Genomic DNA, 21,156 nt, shown 5'->3' on the forward strand with positions numbered 1-21,156 from the left:
CATGACAGATTGTTACATCTGGGTTTTACTTCCACTGTGGAAGTAAAACCTGGATATCTCAACCCATCCTCCTTTTTCTGGAGCCATATTGTAACCCTAGCAAGAATGTGTTCTTTTCTCTGCAAGGCTACCGGCACTGCCACAGTTTTACCACAAAGAACAGGTATTTCCTGATCTCATGCTTAAACCTGTGGTGGTGCCAGCCATTATGCAGGGTGGCGAACACAGAGATGGGAGAAAAACAATACGCTCGTCCCATGGCTTAAAGGGCCGATGCAGGCAGGGGGAGAGCACCACAAAGCTAAAGTTGACCATGGGGAGGGGGAAGAGGGATACCACAAAGCAAAAGTTGGCTGTAGGGAGAAGGGTGGGGATGCTGCAAAGGAAAGGCTGGCTCAGAGTACCTCAAACCTTTCAAACTCTTAGGTTACTTATTGCAATGAACTTCATGATAGGTAAGTTACAATCACTGTAAGCAAAGATGTCAGTGGTCTCTGAAGATCCATCACTCAATAAACCAGTGACGCAACCAAGTGAATAGTCTGTATACAAGTAACAGACAGTGGAAAGACCAGAGAGACAAAGCTGGCAACTCTTTCATGAAACAACTCGATGTCATACAGCCTTGTAACAAATTCTTACGTCACAAACAGTAGCCTGTAAAATGGCATCAAAGCCCCCCTCAGGTGCATCACGGTTGCGGGACACGCTCTGCTTTTGTACTTCCTCATTGAAACGTTTGACTTCATCAGTGAGTTCCAGGACATGTTTGTATCCAAACATGGGCAAACAAGTGGACATTAGTCTAGAAGAAATGCAGGCAGTGGTAAATGCAAGACAATTTGAGATCATTTGGTCACCCACGTCAACTTGCTCATTTAGTCCTGATGTTAATCTTACAACAACTTGACTATTGCAATTCCTTACATCTTGGTTTAAACAATGTTTTACTACAAAAATTGCAACTTATTGAAAGCATGGCAGTTCACTTAATTTTTCAATTATCTAGATACGAGAATGTAGTTTTTGTGTGATTTACATTGGCTCCTTTTGAAAACATGGACTTCATTTAAAGTAGCTTGGATTGTGTTTCATATTCTCTATCTCTGTCCCATCCCTGCAAGTTCTGTTCTCATCTGCACGAGTCTTGAACACTTATAAGTGCAGATGAGGACAAAGCTTGCAGAGATGGGGCAAGGACAGGGACATAACTCACAGGGATAGGATGGGAATGGAGATAGATCCTGCGGGGACGGCGAGATATGATTGAAGTCTACAAAATCCTGAGTGGTGTAAAAACAGGTACAATTGATCGATTTTTTTACTGCATTGAGATTTACAAAGACTAGAGGACACTCAATGAAGTTACAAAGTAGAGAATGACACGGTGGCGGTTTACCCACGGCTACCGCGTTTAGCCGCGGGTAACCCGCCAAAACGTGGAATGAGAAATAGCAGCCTCTGCGGGGACGGGGACAAGGCCATTCACCGCCCCGTGGAAGGCAACGTGAGTCGATCGCAGAGCCCATCCCGGGCTCCGTGATAGACTCGTGTTGCCGTCCCGATCTACCGGGCCTATCAGCCTTCCTCTCCCCGACGTCAAAGACGCCGACGCCGGGCATCCACTTTAGGCTGTTTTTGTCATTCCGGGGGGGGGGGGGTAGGGAAGCGTGGCAGCGGCAGCCTGAAAAAGAAATCATCCTGGCCGGGGTCGGTGTAATGCTCCGGAGCTTCTACAGCCTTCCTATCTCCCTCCCTTCTACCTGCTTCCGGCCACACCCCCCTGCTCCGCGGCTCTCTTCGGCAACTCAGCTGCAGCGATCGACACAAGCTTCTGACGTCGTGGCCTACCCTCTGTGAGTCCCGCTTGTTTCAACTTCCTTTTTCCACAAAGGCGGGACTCGTAGAGGGTAGGCCACGACGTCAGAAGCTTGTGTCGATCGCTGCAGCTGAGTTGCCGAAGAGAGCCACGGAGCAGGGGGGTGTGGCCGGAAGCAGGTAGAAGGGAGGGAGATAGGAAGGCCTCGATGTCGGCAGCTTGTCTTGATCACCGCTGCTGACGAGTTGCTTAAGAGAGCCGCGGAGCAGGGGGGTGTTGCCAGGTGAAGGTAGAAGGGAGAGGGCCAGATGCAGAACTCGTGGGTGAGGGAGGAGAAGAGAGAGAGAAAGAGAGAGGGGAGGGAAACAAAAGGAAATATTTCATACTGGGCTGGGCCGGAGTGGAGGGAGGGTGGAAAGATTCTGGCTACCGGGTGCAGAAACAAAGGAAAAGGGGGGAAAGCTGAAAATGGAGATAGTGACACAAAGAAGAGAAAGGGTAAGCAGGACCTACGAATAAGGATAGAGATACAGAGGGGACATGAAGAGGAGGTGAAATAGAGACATAGAAGTAATGCTGAAAAAGTGTGTGGGGGGGAATAAAGACATTGAAAGGGCAAATGGTGAACATGGGGTAAAGACAAGGACAGAGAGAAATGAAGATTCTGAAAAAGTGGTGAGATAGGGATATAGGTGAGATGGACACAAAGAAGGGTGATGCTGGAAAATAGATGGAATGGTAATTCTGACAGACACAGAAGGGAAATGCTGGATCAAGGAGAGATGGGGCTCAGGCTGGATGGAATGAGGAGAAATGCCTTGTTGGCCCGGAACTTCCTCTCCTACGTCAGAATTGACGTCAGGGAGCGGAATGCTGGTCAGCGCGATGCTTCTGCAGGGAAAGCTTGGGACGTCTGTGGCTTGGGGGCTGTTCCCCGATGGCGGTGGCAGCAAACCGAGTGGCTTGGGGGAGGGCACGGAGAAAGAAAGAAAGGGGGCAGACAGGGAGACAGAAAGAAGGAGGAACAGGGAGACAGAAAGAAAAAATTGGGGGAGAGAATGAGGTTTGGAGGAGAGGAAACATACAGGAGGCTGAAAGATAGGAAGAAAGATTGGATGCACAGTCAGAAGAAGAAAGTGCAACCAGAGACTCATGAAATCACCAAACAGCAAAGGTAGGAAAAATGATTTTATTTTCAATTTAGTGATCAAAATGTGTCGGTTTTGAGAATTTATATCTGCTGTCTATATTTTGCACTATGGCTCCCTTTTACTAAACCGCAATAGTGTTTTTTTAGCGCAGGGAGCCTATGAGCATTGAGAGCAGCGCGAGGCATTCAGTGTAACTCCCGGTGCTAAAACCTACTATTGTGGTTTAGTAAAAAGGGAGGGGGTGTATTTGTCTATTTTTGTATTTTGTTACTGAGGTGACATTGCATAGAGTCATCTGCCGTGACCTTTTTGAAAAAACCCGGAATATGAATAATTAACATTTTCTCTGCCTTTCAGTGTGCTTTGTGTTTTTTTTTTAATTTTATTGTTGGTAGATCATTTTGACTTAGTCATTATAAAAGTAGCTCTCATGTCCATAAAGTGTGGGCAACCCTGGTCTAAAGTACTTAAAAGAAACATTTCTGTCCTTAGGAGGGACTGTATAATGAATGAGAGTTTGATGTGTGAATGTGAGGATTGCCTAATAGCAGAAATTAAAACAGAATCCCTGTATGCAAGCAAAGCATAGTAAGTGGGGGGATGGGTAATGCTAACTAACCTTAAAAGGAGAAATAAAGCCCAGAGTGGATTCAGTGACTTGACATTTCACATCCCTGATAGTGGGAACTTTGGGAGGGGAATCTTAGACTATTTAAAACAAGGGTAGAGGGTTCCCAGCCCACTGTCCAGAAATAAGAAGGGTAGTGGGGGGTATTTATAATTCAGATAGTCAGATGGGGAGAACTTCCTGAAGAAACACAGTGGGCTCAATACAATAATTGTGCCAAGCCTAAAAAGGCATGGAGCTAAAGTCTAGGGCTGGCTGGTCCATAGGGGCTCTTGTATGTAAGTTTTTGAAACCAGAATGCTGCCCAGAACTGTGCAAAGCAGGGAAGCTGAATTGTGAGAAAAAAAAAACCCTGGTTTAAAGGAAAATATATATTTTTTTTTTTTGGGGGGGGGGTTCTTTCCTGATTGAAACAAGGACTTGCTGTAAAAGGAGAGCTTTGTTTGTGATAAATCTTTTCCAAGCATCATCAGCCGGTGTGGCTGTATCAGAACCAGTGCAAACTGAACTGGATAATAAAACTAGGAACTGGCAATTGTTGGTGGAAGGTTTTTTTCCCTCTTTTCTTTTTCTCTGCTGTTCTTATTCCAGAGTGGTCCTCCAAAGAGCACTTTTTTTAAAAAAATTCTTTATTCATTTTAAAACTTTCATCAAGTGTACAAAAATGTATAACAAATAAAATAAATCTAAGCACTTGTGCATCTTATCATTATATCTTATAATTATAAATATAACCCTCCCCCTCCCACCCTCGAATCCCTCTACTTATTATATTTTCATATAATGGAAACCCACCCCCCACCCAACCCTAAATCTTACATAATTAATAGAAAAATATTCAAAAAATGGCATCAATCATGACAAAAGGACGTTAATGGCTCCCAAATATACCACATATACGCCCTCCAAAGAGCACTAATACTTGCACCTAGGGCAGGAGCCGGGTTGCCAGCATCATATGGAAAACTCACCTTGTGGAGGCTTCCAATGGTAGGAGGTTTATGGCTAATATAGAGGACAGATTTATATCAGTTGTTAAACAGCCTATTCCAAAGTTCCAATTTTTTACCTTTTTCAGGCTGTCCTATACACAGCCAGCACTTAGAATCCCTGCCTAACGACCTCAGTTGGTAAAATGACACCTTGTCTACTCTGACTGGCCAAAATTGTACATGACCCTAGCTTCCCCACTGTACTTTGGTACTCTAGTTTTTGAATGAAGAGCCATGTTCTATAGGTTGTCTTTGGGGATAGCAGTGACTTACTTCAGGCAAGGGTTTTCAATAGCCTCCTTTGGAGAGAGATACATATAGGGGGACATGGGCTTGTCTACAAAGGCCCCAAAGCCAATGTGTAGGTTGCTGGTCACTTTCCGCATCTTCTCGGTTAGGTTGGTACCTAGAGTTTGAATCTTCTGCAAGTCATCCTTCATGGAATGTGAAAGGTCCATTAGGTAATAGATGTCCACAGGGTAGTCTTCTACTTGGCGTACTTGGATGGAGAAGGTTTTGGCATCATCTGAAAGGGAAGACAACAAATTTAGTGTTGGTTGCTGGGGCTCATACGATGAAGAAATGTCAAGGCACAAGTGTGATGAGGGCAGGTCAAGACTGTTGAGGAAACTTCATTGTAGGAATACAACCCAAGTTTTACTTTTAACTTGTTTATCTTTTTTCTCACACTTGCTCCTCTAATCACATCAATCAGCAGCATATCCTTAGATTAAAGGTTCCATGCCAAATTAATCTGAATTGGTCTGGCTAAACCAGATAGCAGGTGGAAGGAATTACATCAGTATGGTTAAATTCAAATCCAATCTTGACTTTCTTTAACTCTAGCATATTTTGCTCCTTGTTGTCTGACATTTCATAACTTGATGCAAAGTAGGAAAGTGTGCGAATTATTGTAAACAAACTCACACAAGCTCAAAATGCACAGCCACCAATCATTAAGTGTTCCTGTAATCAAACCGCGGTAGAGCTTATTACCGCGGGCCACTGAGGTAAATACTCTGTCGCTCATTCAATTCCTATGAGCATTGGAGCACTTACGTCGCCAGCCTGCTGTAAAAAGCTTTACCGTGGTTTGATAAAAGAAAGCATACATTTTCATCGTCACCAATAGCATTTATAAAGTATTCTGGGGAGCAGAAAAAGCCTTAGAAGTATACACAGGAGTTTCACAGAAAAATCTTTAAACATTTAAAGCTCCCCGTTTTCAGTCACAGGCCTAAAAACCTCCCCTCTTAGAAATATTTTTCAACCAATAATTTTGAACTATAGCTTCTAACAATCATAGTCTCAAAAACAGTCTATTTATCTTTCTACCAATGCAGTTCAAAAATTCTCCTTATCGTGCCTCCCCCCCTCCCCCCACCTTTCCAGTTGAAAAGCTTTTCCTACCCCCCTGGAATGTTTTATAAATATTATTGGTGATGATGAATCTTACCCCCCCCCCTTATCAAGTTGCACTAGAGGTTTTTAGCACAGGCTGGTGAGGTAAGTGCTTCAATGCTCATAGGAATTCTGTGAGCGTTGAAGCATTTACCGCACCGGCACAACTTGTTAAAAGGAGTCCTTAATGATTGATGAGCGTGCTTACTTTCAGTTTGTGTGAGTTTGGAATTTTCTAACAACATTTATATAATTCATTTTCTAGCCATGAAGTCAGGACAAAATTATTATCACAACCGTGCCAAATTATGGATGTAAATTCTGGTCCCTACCTGGCCGCAGGTGGAGTTCAATTTTCTGAGGGCTCAACTGGGTAATGTATCCTCCTGAGCCTTTGTCACTGAGAGATTTGTCCTCTACAGTGTTGAGGCTACTGACCGGTGACTCAAGGTTCTCCTGCCTACAGCCATTCTCTATCAGCTTGCTTGGAACATCACAGCGAGGTGCCCCCCTCTCCAAATCCTGCCAAGGACACAAAAAAGAATCTATTCAGAGGAAGCAATATGCTGGACTTGGTCTGTGTTGGAGACATTCAGCGAAAGTTTTTGGCACTATGAAGGACAAGATCTGCTGTGCTTCTCTGTACATCTGTACAAGGGTTTAATCTCTTTTGAAACAGTCAGGTTCCATTCCACTCATGTTTGATTTGAGTCTTAGAGGGTTCTGCACCTAACTTGACTCTTTATCTCAGTGTTCCTCCCAGAAGGCAAATAACTGGCAAAAGCATTTAAGAAAAAATATTTAACCCCTGCACCCCTTGGCCAGATAACACTGTTCCAGCAATATAGTCCCATGTCCTTGTGCCTGAGGTGTATTCCTTTGAAATGGGGCCTTCACCCCAAGGAACTTTCTATTTAGGGGATTCTATTACGGGGAACAGGAAGGTGAACAGTGGGAAGATGTATGGAAAGAATAGTAGATATAAGAATGGATGGGGAATAGGAAAGATTTACCCAGTGTTGCAGTCTTGAGATTTGCAGCTTCAGTTCCTGAACTATTAATTTAACTGTTAATTTACCTGCTATTGAATGCTATTAATGTGAATTTAGTGCCATCTGATTTACTGCTAACTTAACCATTAATCTAACTGTTAATTCATTTGCTCACACTGAATCCGATCCAGTGCTATCTGACAGTGGCGTACCAAGGGGGGGGCGTGGGGGGCGGTCCGCCCCGGGTGCCAAGCCCTGAGGGGGTGATCCCGGTCCGGTCCGGTTCCCCCCCCCTGTGCCGGCCTTCAAGGGGAGCAGGCAGGCAGGCCTTCAAGGGGGAGGGACAGGCCTTCAGGGGTGGGATGCAGACCTTTAAGGGGGGGACAGGCCTTCAGGGGAGGAGGGCCCTGGTGTAGAAGTACACGGAGGGAAGGGGGAGGGGTTCAAAGAGACGTGCATATGCCGGACTTTGGGTGGGAAGAAATAATGGGTCTGAAAATAGAGGAGAGAGAGAGAGAGATGATGGACATGGGTTTTAGGGAGGGAAGGAACAGAAAGAGAGAGAAGTTGGACACAAGGGATGGTGTGGAGGGGGAGGGGAATAGAGATACTGGTTAGGAGAGTAGTTGGGAAAAGAAAGGGAGAGATGGTGGATCCTGGGGTGGTGGGGAAGGAGGGAGAGCTGCTGGATGAAAGGGTAGTTAAGGAAAGGTGGATCTGTGGAGGGAGACAAAAAAAGAAAAGATGCCAGACATCCGGGGGAGGGAAGGGAAACGGAAGGGGAGGACAGAGATGGCAGATGGATGGTTAGCACGGAGAAAGAAGAAAGAAGGAGACCCTGGCAAGCAAGTTATCAGAAGACAACCAGAGCCTTGGACCAACAAGATTTGAAAAATAACCAGACAACAAAAAGGTAGAAAAACTAATTTTATTTTCTGTTTTGTGATTACAATATGTCAGATATCCTGCCAGAGCTGGTGTTAGACCGCAAACGTGAGCTAGGATTTAACAGAGAGAGGAAAAGTCCTTTTTGTTTCTTTATTTTATTTACACCACAGCGCCTGTGTGGTTAGGAGAAGCCAAAGGGGGGTAAAAAAGCTATAAAATAAACCCACCAGGATGTTTGAAAAAAACACCCAATTGGGCAGGAAAATCGAATCGATAAACCAATTCAGTAGGCTGAATCGAATCAAATTTTTTTTTCCTGAATCTGGCAGCACTAGTTTGCGCTACTGTCTTAGACTTTAGGACCTGGGATTGGGGAGAGATGGCATCCTCAGTACTTTATAATGCAAGTGAAATGAGGATTTAGTCAGATTTTTGAAGGGTCTGCACTCTGCAGAAGAAAAATATTGTATAGGCGGGGACATGAGACAGCAGGAAATGGGAACTTTTCTTCCTTCTATTTTTGTGATTGGAAAGGCTGAGGATGTCAGAGAGTTCAGTTAAAATATGTGCTTTATAAGAAAATATAATAATGTGTTTTATAAAGTTTATAGTATTGCTGGCCTACCTGGTGAGGTGTTCCTAGTGGTGGTGGTGGCAGCGTGTCAATGTGTTGAGAGGAAGAGGTGATCTGGGAAATTCTGCTGAGCAAACTCCAGGTCCATTTCCACCCCCCAGTTAGTCCACTCCACTCAACTGGTTCACACACTGAGTGGGTCTTTGGGTGTTGTTCCTGGGTAGTTGTTTTGGGATCTCTTCCAGTGGTTTGTCAGTATCTCCTTCTGGTCCAAGGAAGGAAACTTTGTTAACCTTAGCACTGACCTACAGAATATGTTTGTAACAGTGCTGCTTGTGTGGCATTAGTCTATGTAGTGATCGAAAGAAAAAACCAGACCTTTGCACATTTTTGCACTATATGGTGGGTGTATGAGGAGATTCACATTTCCTGCACAGCTAAGTCCGTGTGAAGTTACCTTGTGCTGTATTTGACATCTAGCAAAGTCTCTGTTTGGAAGGAAAGATCTCAGCTTAAAAATGAAGTGGCCAGAAGTTATGGTAAAAGCAGATAGCGTAGCTGGTTTTAAGAAAGGTTTGGACAAATTCCTGGAGGAAAAGTCCATAGTCTGTTATTAAGACATGGGGGAAACATCTGCTTGCCCTGGATCGGTAGCATGGAATGTTGCTACTCTTTGAGTTTTGACCAGGTACTAATGACCTGGATTGGCTTCCATGAGAATGGGTTACTGGGCATGATGGACCATTGGTCTGACCCAGTTAGGCTATTCTTATGTTATGTTTTCATCTGTAGGGGCCTTTGTTTTCACTTCTTATTTTAATGTATTTTTTTTCTGAGAACTTATCAGTGTTTTTTATAATGGGAACAAAAATGGAAGAGAATTAATGTGTGTGGAATGGGGGGGTAACTAATTTCTTCAGCTAAATAATTCAATCCACCTCAACCAGACATAGGAGAACTCACACACCATTCACACACCCTCCAACCAAAAACGTCAAAAGAAAAAAACTGTTCGACAACCTCCTAGCCATTCGAGCTGCAACACTCGACCCCCAACCCTACAACCAATTGACATCGACCACATACTGCAAAACCTTCAAAAAGAAATAAAAACCCTTCTATTCAAAAAACACATAAAACTGAACTAACACAATCAAAACTGTCCCAAGCATCACCTGCAACTACTCCATATGTACTTCTGATGTCATGACAATTCAGACATAATTTATGTTATGTTATGGTATGTTTGGAATAATGGTTACATATATGAGGTTCAATAAAAGAAAATTTTCACTGCCTGTTTCTATTATGACCATTTATTCAGTTTTATGGTTATTACAAAAAATATTTTATTACATGGGGGGGTGTCAAAAAATTATGGGCCCCGGGTGCCACATACCCTAGGTACGCCACTGTTTGGATGTAATATGTTGTATAATGGTTATGTGTTATTTATATAATACTGAATTTTATGTAATATTTGGTTATGCTTTGCTGTCAGAATTTGTCCAAGAATCCGGTCAATGTGATTTTAATCTATAGTAGGTCTCTCTAAATAAGGAAAAATTCTCTATTTCCTCCTCTGCCCCTCATACTAATCACTCCACTAACCTCCCCCCTCCCCCATTTCATTTCTCTGACCATTTGACCAGCCAAAAAATGCAGTCGTCTTGTAAAACATTCCAGAAATGTTTATTTGGAACAGAACTGTGCTAACAGCGTTCCAACAGAGGCAAGTCTGCTCTTTCCTATATCCGTCTTTCTCCTCCCTCCCTCTCATCAGATGCAAGTGAAGGCTGACCCTTATGCATGAAAAAGGAAACTGATCACCAAAAAAGGAATGGAAGAGATACACAGCAAAACAAGCCCAAACATTTACAATTCCCGTCCATTGAAATGTTCATGTAAGTCACAGAATACATAAATCACTGGGGCCTGTGGAAATCTTGTCCAGTTTAAGAATGCAACTCTGGAATGTAGTGTTTAGCTCTGAGAAGGGTTTTTAATATAAAAACTTATTTAAAAATTATAAAATGATTTATTACTACATTAAAAATTATAAGTAATTTGCTGTATGGCTACCCCTGTTAAAATTAATAAAAGAACTGGAAGGATTACACTAAATTGAATTACACTTTTTGGTGGAATTCAATTTGTCATATATATAAAATGGAAAAAGTATTGGCATTACAACAAGGTTATATTAATAAATTTAATAAAATATGGAGACCATTGACAATTTATTCCACTGATCAGATATAATAACACATGTATAGAACATATAGAAGGGGTAGGGAGGGAAAACTATTGTAATATTAATATGATATAAATTCTGAAAAAGGGTTTATTTAATTCACATTGTAAGAAAATTTAATGATAATTTCAAGTGTTTTTTTTTGTATAATTGAATGTATTACATGTATTTCACTTGATGTAAGAATTTAAAAAAAAGAATAAAAAATATATATACAAAAAAAAAAAAAAAAATTAAAAATTATAAAATTAATTATTTGATGATGAAATTATAAAACTGATAGGGAATTATAAAATTAATATAGAAACATAGGGAGGAGGTTTTTGAGCCAATGAGGTAGCTCATGAATACAGCCTACTTGAAAGCTAATGAGTAGTCCTACCCTTAAAATGATTAATACACGAAGGCGATATATTTTTACCGTTACAGCACCACAAACTTGGAACTCTCTCCCACTTTACTTAAGACAGGAGAAAAATTTTGATAAATTTAAAAGCCAACTTAAGAGCTTTCTTTTTAAAGACGCTTTCAATATCTAATTGAAATGCCAATTGCTCTTTATAACTGCCGTTCATTTTGTTCAATTGTGTATTTTACTTGCAATAAACTATTTCGTTTTCCCTTTCCCTTTGTATATTACCCTTAAATGTTCTTCCTTACCTATCATAACATGTATTTCGCTCCCTTCTATCCTAGTGTTTCCTGTTGTAATTGGTCTATTTTTAAAAGATTTTTATATTTTTTATATATTCTTGTTATTGTTTACCTTATATTTATAGTTTATGTACATCGCTTAGTAACTGTGATAGGCGATCCATCAAATAACGAATAAACTTGAAACTTGAGTAGTGGTAGGCTGGGAGTCGGAGGCTCTTTCCTTCTTTCCTTATGGAATCCTTTGAGCTGAACATATCATCATCTAATATAATAAAACGCTAGGCCGCGCATGCGCACTCCCATCGCGTGCGTCCGTTGTCCGTGAGCTGTAGCGACCCGCAGGTAGGACTGCGCATGCGCGGCTTACGGTTCAGTTTTTCAGTCTGCCCTGCTCCCTGCTGCTCCTTGCCGTATTGTATTTTTTAGTTGAAAGACGCGGCGGTGGCTCCTCTCACGATCCCCGCCTGCGTCGGACTTCCGTAGTCAAGTAGGCCTAGTATGAAGGATTGAACTATGAGCTGGAATTGAGTTTTCTCGAAGAATTTCCGAACTTGTCTTAAGTTTCTCATGCTTAAGAATGACTTTTGTATTGTTTTATTGATTTGCGGTTGCATGGTGCAGCATCTGTCGATAGTTATTCCTAGCAGTTTTAGGGTGGCTTGTATGGGGTAGTTGATTGCGTTGATTTCAATGTTGGTTATGGTTGGTATTTTGTTGTTTTCTAGGAGGATGAATTTCATTTTATCTGGGTTCAATTTCAGTTTGTGATCTTTCATCCAGGTTGCTATTGATTTTAATGTTTGGTATATTGTGTTTGTCATGGAGAGTTCAGGTTGATCGAAGGGTATGAGAATGGTAATGTCATCGGCATAGCTGTAGGAGGTTATGCCTTGTTTGTCCAGGTGAGAGCTGAGGGAGGCTGTACAGAGATTGAAGAGAGTCGGGGATAGAGGGGATCCTTGGGGAACTCCGCAGGGGTTTGACCAAGATTCAGATTTTTGTTTGTCTGATTTTACTCTATAGGTTCTTGATTTAAGGAATCCTTCAAACCATGTGTATACTTTATCTGTGATTAAACAATACCTTCTATAATCACAGTTAAACTTATAATTAAATCCAATAATTAAATCCAATAATTGAATGTTGTGAAAATCTCAGACCCTAAACCCGTGACTGGTGTTATCACCAAACTGGGGTTCATTTAGGGGACCATCATAGTTTTTCACTGTCCCCGCAACCATCCACCAAAAGATTATATAAATACCAGATAGACAAAACTTATCTGTGAATAGGATGGTATGATGTCGGTAATGACCCTCAGCGGTGAGTGAATAATTTTGTGCTGGATGTTTTTAGGAGATATGGTGGACAGTTGTTGAGGTCACAGGATGCATGGCTGTATTTTTTGTAGTATTTGTTGAATTCAGGCCATTGTATGTTGGGGAATTGAGACCATATTCTATCTGCTGCAGTAGAATCTCTATCTATGGGGAGAACTGTGAATTTGTTAGGATGGGTAGAGGTGTCATTGAGGGTAGCTCTTGCATTGGTAATTTTATTTTGGAAGTGTTCTGCTAATAGAGTGGCTGAGGGGGGGGTAGTATTGTTAGTGGTCAGGTAGGGTTTGGTGTCAGTTAGGGTTTTTAGAATTTGGAATAGTTTTTTGGTGTCTTGGGTTTCAGTGCCTATTAGGTTGGTGTAGTGTGCTTTTCTCTTGTCCTTTAATTGTGATTTGCATTGTTTGTTGATTTTTTTCCAGGTGGATTTTGTATGATCCGAGTTTATAGCATGTCAATGGCATAACTGGGAGATAGGCCCATGGCCTGCACATGCTTTGCCCACATGTACACCCCCAGAGCATGGAAGAAGAGGCAGAGATGGAATGGAAGAAGAGGAGAGAGATGCTTGAGCATGCGGGGGAGAGAAGGGAAGGAGACAGAAATGCCAGACTATAGGGTACGGTAGGAAGGAAGGAAAGTAGAAGAGAGAGATGTCAGAGCATGGAGGAGGGGGTGGAGACAGAGAGGGAAAAATGGAGAAGGGGTAAAGCTGAAATTAATCATGTACAAAGGAGAGAAGGGGCACAGGATAGACAGTTTATGGAAGGGGCTTAGAAAGAGGGAAGATGCCATATGGAAGGGGGAGAAGGCAGACAGTGGATGGAAGGGGCAGAGAGAGAGAGGCCAGATGCTGCACAGAAGGGAGAGAGAGGAATGAAGAGTAGATGATAAAAGCAGAAATGACAAAAGGTAGAAGAAAGATATTTTTGTTGCTTTAGAATAAAGTAGTATTGTAGTTGTATTGATAAATGTTTATAAATAGAAAATGGAAATAAGGTAATCTTTTTATGGACTAATTTTAATATATTTTTTACTAACTTTCAGAGACCAAAACCTCTTCTTCAGGTCAGGACAGGATACTTTAACCACAGTATACTGTACTGACCCAAAGAAAGTGGTTTTGGCCTCTGAAAGCTAATTGAAAAAAATGGATTAATCCAACAAAATGGTATTTTCTTATTTTCTATTTTTTGTTTCTTTTTATTTGTTAATTAGTAAAGTGATGATTGTTATTTGTTGGGATTTTTTTTTTTCAAATTTACATCTGCTATCTTTATATTTTGCACAGTATTAAGGAACATGTGTCTGTTTCTGTGGTGCATTGATGCAGAGTCTAGCTTCTTGGTGGTTCAGTTAAACGTTTGTCTACATATTTCTATTTTTAGTTTGCTATTACTTATTCCATACTGTGCGAGGGTGTATCTGTGTTCTGTGTGCATGAAAAGAACAAGGTTTTCTGTTAGCATTGATTGTGCAGGATCAATCTGTATTAATCTGCCTTGTTTAGTTTTACAATCTTCGTGATGTTCTAGTGCTCACTGCAGCGTTTAAGATGCTGCCTTTTCCTAGGTGTACCCTTGTTGTGTGACTTGTGGATTATTACTAAAAAAAATTTATATTGGGGGTGTTAAAAAATGATTGGCACCAGGTATCAGATATACTAGGTACGCCACTGCTTTTACTGACAGGTTAACCAGCCCTGGCAGATCCTGAAAGAATCAGAGCCACTGCTCCAATCAATCCCCTACCCTCACCGCTAAAGGGAGCTCAAATTAAAAAACAAACAAACAAAAAACAGATGGGGGAGGAGGAGGGTAATTTTGAATATCTGCCCTGAGTGCAGAAGAAGTTGTGTTGGTTCTAGTGTGTCCAAAAAAGAGCAGAATGACTAGCATAGAAAATTCTGATCCCAGGATCCAGTATTCTGATGCAAGGCAATGCACACCCATGGAGTGTGATTCTCTTTTTAAAAGTATCTTTATTTTACCAATCAGAAGAGCATGGATACAAACCCTGTAGGTTCATATTAACTAGTGTTCATTCGAGCAGTTCAGAGGTTTCAACATTGCTGAGCAAATTTAACCTTGCTTTCCATATATATACAGTATCCCTGTAATGTCTGATGTTTTGTACCATCTCCATTTCTGCAGGTCAAACTAATCCCAGTCAGAATATCTGTGTGATGCACAGACGTATGAAAAGCAGGAACTACAAATTCCAGCATGCAATGGAATAAAACCAGTCCCTGGTAATCTAGAAGCACATGGTTCCCACGAACCCTCCCAGCTGTGGAAATTTGAGACACTTTAATTCCCAACTTTGAAATTGAAGAGAAAAACGCTTTCAAAAGAAATGTATGTAGACAGTTAGTTGTTCAAGGTATTTCTGTCTGAACAGAACAATGGGAGGATAACATGAAAAGGGACTGTGGCTTTAAATGTGTAGGTAGAAGGCAGGGCTGGGGATCCCAAGGGAGACCTCTTCACTTCAGGAATGAAAATCTAGGCCAGATGTTTCTGGGCTTGTGGGGCACTTCAGGCAGTATTCAGGGTTACTGCCAGCTATCCACCATGGATACCACCATTGTTTGTGGAAGCCCCCCCTCCCCTTGAACTCTCTCAATTTAATTATCACATCTGTCTATCATTGAGCACAGCTTCCGCTTTCAGGGGAAAATTGCCTTTTTTAGAAATCTCTGGATGCAAGCTGGGAGAAAGGGAGACAGAACTACGATTAAGCTGCTCCCATGTCCCAGTCCCTGTGACATATCATCCACTTTTTCCTTCCATCTTCCAATCCTCCTGGAGGCACCAGGTCTCCACCCTAACTCCACATCAGAACAGGATTTATGTGTGTGACTCCTGAACCATAACATTTAAGAGGCTCTCTCAATTAAGTAGGAAATCAATTTTACGTTAATATATAGAAGATATGGTATAACATAACATAAACATATATCTATATCTATTAATCTTTATATATCTACCAGTAACAGTTGATAATAAAAAGTAATTATGATTTTATATTAATGTTTTTATTGTACACAGATCTGAGTTCCCTGAGGGACGGTATATCAAGATTTTAGTAAACTAAACTAATTTTCATCATTTACAAATGTATTTAATGTAAGGGTGGGCAAGGTTTAAACATTAAAATCATGATTAATCATGCAATTAAAAAATTATAATTGCATAATTAATCGTGCTTAATCACAGCATGCAAAGACAAAATAGGAAGCTGTGCTGGGGAGAGGCAGGACACAGCAGGGGAAGGCTTCCGAGTCAGCTCCAGAGAGGGTGTGGGAATTTCTGACTCTGCCAATGACCCTATGAAGAGCCAAGCCTGATAAGATAAATACAGGGAGGTGGGAGAAGAGATGCTGGACTGTGGGAAACAATTTCTACACACAGGTCAAAAGCACCAACCTCTTCATCGGTCTAATATTCTTTTCTAAGAACATAAGAACATAAGCAGTGCCTCCGCCGGGTCAGACCATAGGTCCATCCTGCCCGGCAGTCCGCTCCCGCGGCGGCCCAAACAGGTCACGACCTGTCTGAATCACCAGAAGGGGCTCCCTTGCCACCTTGGTTTCTCATTGAAGTCCTATCTTCCCATCAAAGTCCTAACCCTCCGGTTTGCGCATGCACGACCTGGTTGGGTTTCTATACTTATTACCTGGTTAGCTTTCTATACTTGTGTTACATCCCAGCTCCTCCCTCAGTATCCCACGATCCCTTTATCCCTCAGGAATCCGTCCAATCCCTGTTTGAATCCCTGTACCGTACTCTGCCTGATCACTTCCTCCGGTAGCGTATTCCAAGTGTCCACGACCCTTTGGGTGAAAAAAAACTTCCTTGCATTTGTTTTGAACCTATCTCCCTTCAGTTTCTCCGAATGCCCCCTCGTACCTGTTGTCCCCCTCAGCCTGAAGAATCTGTCCCTATCCACCCTCTCTATGCCCCTCATGATCTTGAAGGTCTCTATCATATCTCCCCTGAGCCTCCTTTTTTCCAGAGAGAAGAGCCCCAGCCTATCCAACCTCTCAGCGTATGGGCAGTGTTCCAGCCTAAATATTTTAAACTATTTTATACTTCTTTTAAAGTGCTTAATAGCACATTTAAAGTTTTAATAAATACTCAGCATGCCGGTTCCATGTTACCCGTATCGTAATATTCTATCAGGTAACATGGAACCGGCAACTTAAAGGGGGATTTCCTTGAAACAGCCTGTGGCGAAACATAGTCCTAAGTCGGAATATGCACCCCTAGCCGTGTTTATATAGATGAGTATTTATTAAAACTTTAAATGCACTATTAAGCACTTTAAAAGAAGTATAAAATAGTTTAAAATATTTAGAAAAGAATATTAGACCGATGAAGAGATTGGTGCTTTTGACCTGTGTGTAGAAATTGTTATATGCACAGTAGCACCGCTGAGGTCTAAGAATAGATTATTTAAGGTATTCATCTAACTGATTACTTATAGAGATAGACCTTAAATCAATTGTTGAAGCCTTAAATCAAGTGTTGAAGCCTTTTGAGGTTTTGGACTGTGGGAAAGGCAAGGGGAGAGAAAGCAATGCTGGACTACAGAGGGGAGTTCAAAATTTTGAGCAAAAGTTCAAAAAAATTAATTGCAGCTAAAATTTTAGTAATGCACAGGGGGGCCATATTCTATACAAAGTGCCTACATTAGGCACCACTAGCCGTCATAATTGCGGCCACCTAGCCAGGGGCATAGCAAGGGTAGGAGGTGCCCAGGGTGGTCGCACGTGCCATCTTCTCCACCTCCCTGCATCTTCCACACCAATCCCTCCCCCGCTCTTTCTGCACCACACTCGTGTCCTCTTCACTGTGCGAGCAGCTTCTTTAGCCTGCTGGTAGTTTGGTGCCCACTTTCACTCCTTCTGACCTCACTTGCTGTCCCCACAACCCAGAAGTGATTTCAGAGGGAGCCAGGCCAGCATAAGTAGCAGGCTAAAAGTAGTTGCTTGCGCTGGTGAAGATTTTAAATAGGTACAAGCATAGCGTGGGGGTGTAGAGGTGCTGGTGCCCCTACCAAGACAGCACCCAGGATGATCTGCCCCCCCCCCCTTACTATATCACTAAATTTGAGATCTGCGCCTACCTTTTTAAAAAACTGGCATACAGTGTTATATCCTTCTTTAGGTAGGGAGACCAGTGTTGGATACAGTATTCCAAGTGGATGAAGGGCTTACCGCTTTTCCCAGAGAAGACCGCCACTAACACCACGCCATGCGCAAGGGCCGAAGCATAGAGGCATAAGCTCCGACTCCTTGCCACAGAATATTAAAGATCGACCCCAAGAGATGCCAAAACCCTGCTGGAGCGTATATACTTCGTGCACCCACCGCAGTAGAGCAGCAACATTTTAAAGACGCAGATCAGGTAGATTCGCGCCACACCACTCACGTTCCCGGACAAGCTTGTGATACCCAATTCTCACCCATCGCAAGCGCCACACAAAAGAAGAAACAACCCCCTTATAAGCCTGCACATCCTTTTGCTTAATCCAAAGCGGCTCCATTTGAAGAGGATAAAGCAGTTTGGGTAAAAGGACCATTTTGATAAGGGCGATACGCCAAAGAAACATTAGTGGAAGCTCCACCTCTTGCATTGGGCTCTTATAGCGTCCAGTTTATCAAGCACGTTCTTCTGATAAACCACCCCAGGATCTGCGTGCAAATAAACCCCCAAATACTTAATCATACCCTTGGACCACTGCAACGGAAAGGAGGGATCATGCCACAGAGCGCAAGGAGGGTTGACTGCCAAGGTCTCAGACTTATCGAAGTTAATCCGCAGCCCGGAGAATGCACCAAATTGCTGAATAAGCTCTCAACTGAGGAACTCCCGTTACAGCATCACCCAAAAAGATGAGCATATCGTCCGCAAATAAGTTAATTTAAAATTCCTGGGATCCCATCTGGATACCGTGCAAGGTCCGGTGCTGGTGTAGTTTTGCTGCTAGAGGCTCCAAGGCCAAAACAAATAACAGGAGAAAGGGGACAGCCCTGTCGTGTACCTCTTACTAAAATGAAAGAAGTGAGCTCCCCATTTACCAAAATCTGGGCAGTAGGTTGAGCATATAAGGAGCGGATCCCAGCCAGAAAACTCCCCAGAATTCCCAACTGGGACAAAACCTCAAAAAGGTAATCCCACAACACCTTATCGAATGCTTTTTCAGCATCCAGACTAACAATGAGGGCGTTCTGCTGGCCAGGATACCCCTCCCAAAAGTCCAGGATTTTGCAACACCGATAGCGCACGCAGGACATTAGCAGACGAATATCGGCCCGGCACAAAGCCAGCCTGGTCCAGGTGAACCAGGCTGGGCAAAACCTGGCCCAAACGAGCAGTCATGATGGCTGCAAATAACTTTATATCTTGATTAAGCAATGAAATGGGCTGGTAGGACCCCAACTGATCTTCTATCCTGCCTGGTTTCGGGAGAACCACAACCCCCCCATGACAAACGGCCCTACACAGGGCTTGAAAAGGGCCCACCACAGTTTGTAGTATTCAGGACCCAGCCCATCAGGCCCAGGTGCTTTAGCTAACTTCAAGGCCTTAATAGCTTTCTGAATTCCAGCCCTTGCACAGGAGCGTTCTACACATCCCGTTGTTCCTGCCCCAAAGTCGGAAGCTGAAGGTTCCTAAAGAAGGCAGTCCTCTGTTCAGTGTCGCAAGTCCCTTGATCATACAGAGCCTGATAAAAGTCAACAAAACTCTACTGTATATCTGACAGAGTCATTACCTCACTCCCATTCGGGGCCCTTATTTTAGGAATAAGGTGCTTTTGAGCCCTTGCAGTAACCAATGAGGCCAACAATTTACCTGCCTTATTTGTACAACCGGATATCCCTAAGGGCTTTGTCCGCCAGTAAATCATTAATTTGACGTCTTAAAGTTAAGTATTGAGACCTGGCAGTAGGAGCGCCAGATTTATGGAGATCCCCCCACACTACGCTCAAATGCTGTGCTAAGTCCAACAGTGCCTTATCTTGAGCTTTCCGTTTTCGCGCAGTGTACTCAGGGATTTTATCCCTTAAGATAGCTTTACTGTCCTCCCAAAACACCACCTCTGAAATGTTGGAAACAGTATTGTTGGCTATACAGTATAAGAATCCCACTGCCGTCCAAGCAAAGCACGAAACTCTGCATCCTCATACAGCATGGGATTCATACGCCAGCCAGTTTGCGACTGCTGGACACCTGTGTGTCAAGCATCTCCATCCAAAGTGATGATCAGACATGACACCATCTTCGATCATCACCTGGGATACTCCTGACAAAAGAGAAGGGGCCACCAGTAAAGAGTCTAGGCGACTGTGTACATTATGGAATAGGGAGTGGAAAGTGAAGTCAGATTCGTCAGGATGGAGCATACGCCACAGATCCACTAGGCCCAGCTGTCACATGACAAAATTCACCCCTTTGTGGTTGCCCCCTTTCAATTTAGGTTTGGGAGGCTTAAATTCAATGAGGGGGGTCAGTGGTATTGTTAAAATCCCCACCTAACACTAGCTGATATTCTGAGAAAGGAGTGAGAGCAGCCACTAATACAGAAAAAAATCTATGAGAGTATACATTAGGGGCATAGAGGGAGCAAAAGACATATTTTTCCCCCAAAAGACCCTGGCCCAAATCACATAATGGCCTTCAGTATCCTGAATCACTTTATGTAATGTACAAGGATGTTTTTTGTGAAAGAGGATAGCAACGCCTCGTTGTCTACTATTGTATGAAGCATACGCTACCTCCCCCACCCAGGCCCTCTTCAGCTTGGCGTGCTCAGAGACACTAAGGTGAGTCTCCTGTAGGAGCAGGACATCACCATGTAATTTCTTACAATTCTGAAGCACCTTATTACGCTTAACAGAAGAGTGCAACCCATCAATATTAAAGCTAGCAATCTTACCAGCACCCATGAGAAAATCTAGTACAATAGACAAACCCAAAAGTCAACAGCACAAGCGGAGCAGCAGCGTCGGCCTCCCAGCTGGGGGAGTTAGAGCGGAGCTCCGTGTTCGGACGTCCATTTAGGTACCACATAACCCCCCATTCATGATTTTTAAACAAAACAAAAAAACACATTTTAATTTTTCAAGCTATTTTAAGCCCTTAAAGCCCCCCCTTAAGCCTTACCTGGTCTAGCAGGTTTTCGGGGCAGGAGCGATCTTCCGACGCTCCTGCCCCATGCAGATCATTCATAGGAAATGGCTGCCTTGAGCTCCCGTAGTCTCTCGAGACTACAACGAAAGCTCAAAGCAGCCATTTCCTATGAGCGATTTGCATGGGGCAGGAGCGTGGGAAGATAGCTCCTGCCCCGAAAACCTGCTAGACCTCCAGGTAAGGCTTAAGGGGGGGCTTACAGGGCTTAAAATAGCTGGGGGGAAGCAGGGGTTAGGGGCAGAACCGTCCAGAATATTTTTCGCGG

General features: G+C 42.8%; 1 protein-coding gene across 1 annotated transcript in view; it reads right to left on the reverse strand.

The window, feature by feature from the left end:
- ITGB3 (integrin subunit beta 3) overlaps positions 1-21,156 on the reverse strand; it is an 88,863-nt gene that overhangs the window by 44,809 nt on the left and 22,898 nt on the right. Inside the window, exons 3-5 of the mRNA XM_033918966.1 lie at positions 6,324-6,513; positions 4,864-5,116; positions 643-805 (exon numbers count right to left, since the gene is read on the reverse strand). Coding sequence (XP_033774857.1) covers positions 643-805; positions 4,864-5,116; positions 6,324-6,513 — 606 coding nt within the window. The remainder of the gene's footprint in view (positions 1-642; positions 806-4,863; positions 5,117-6,323; positions 6,514-21,156) is intronic.

This window comes from Geotrypetes seraphini, chromosome 13, assembly GCF_902459505.1.
Source record: "Geotrypetes seraphini chromosome 13, aGeoSer1.1, whole genome shotgun sequence".
Classification (NCBI taxonomy): domain Eukaryota; kingdom Metazoa; phylum Chordata; class Amphibia; order Gymnophiona; family Dermophiidae; genus Geotrypetes; species Geotrypetes seraphini.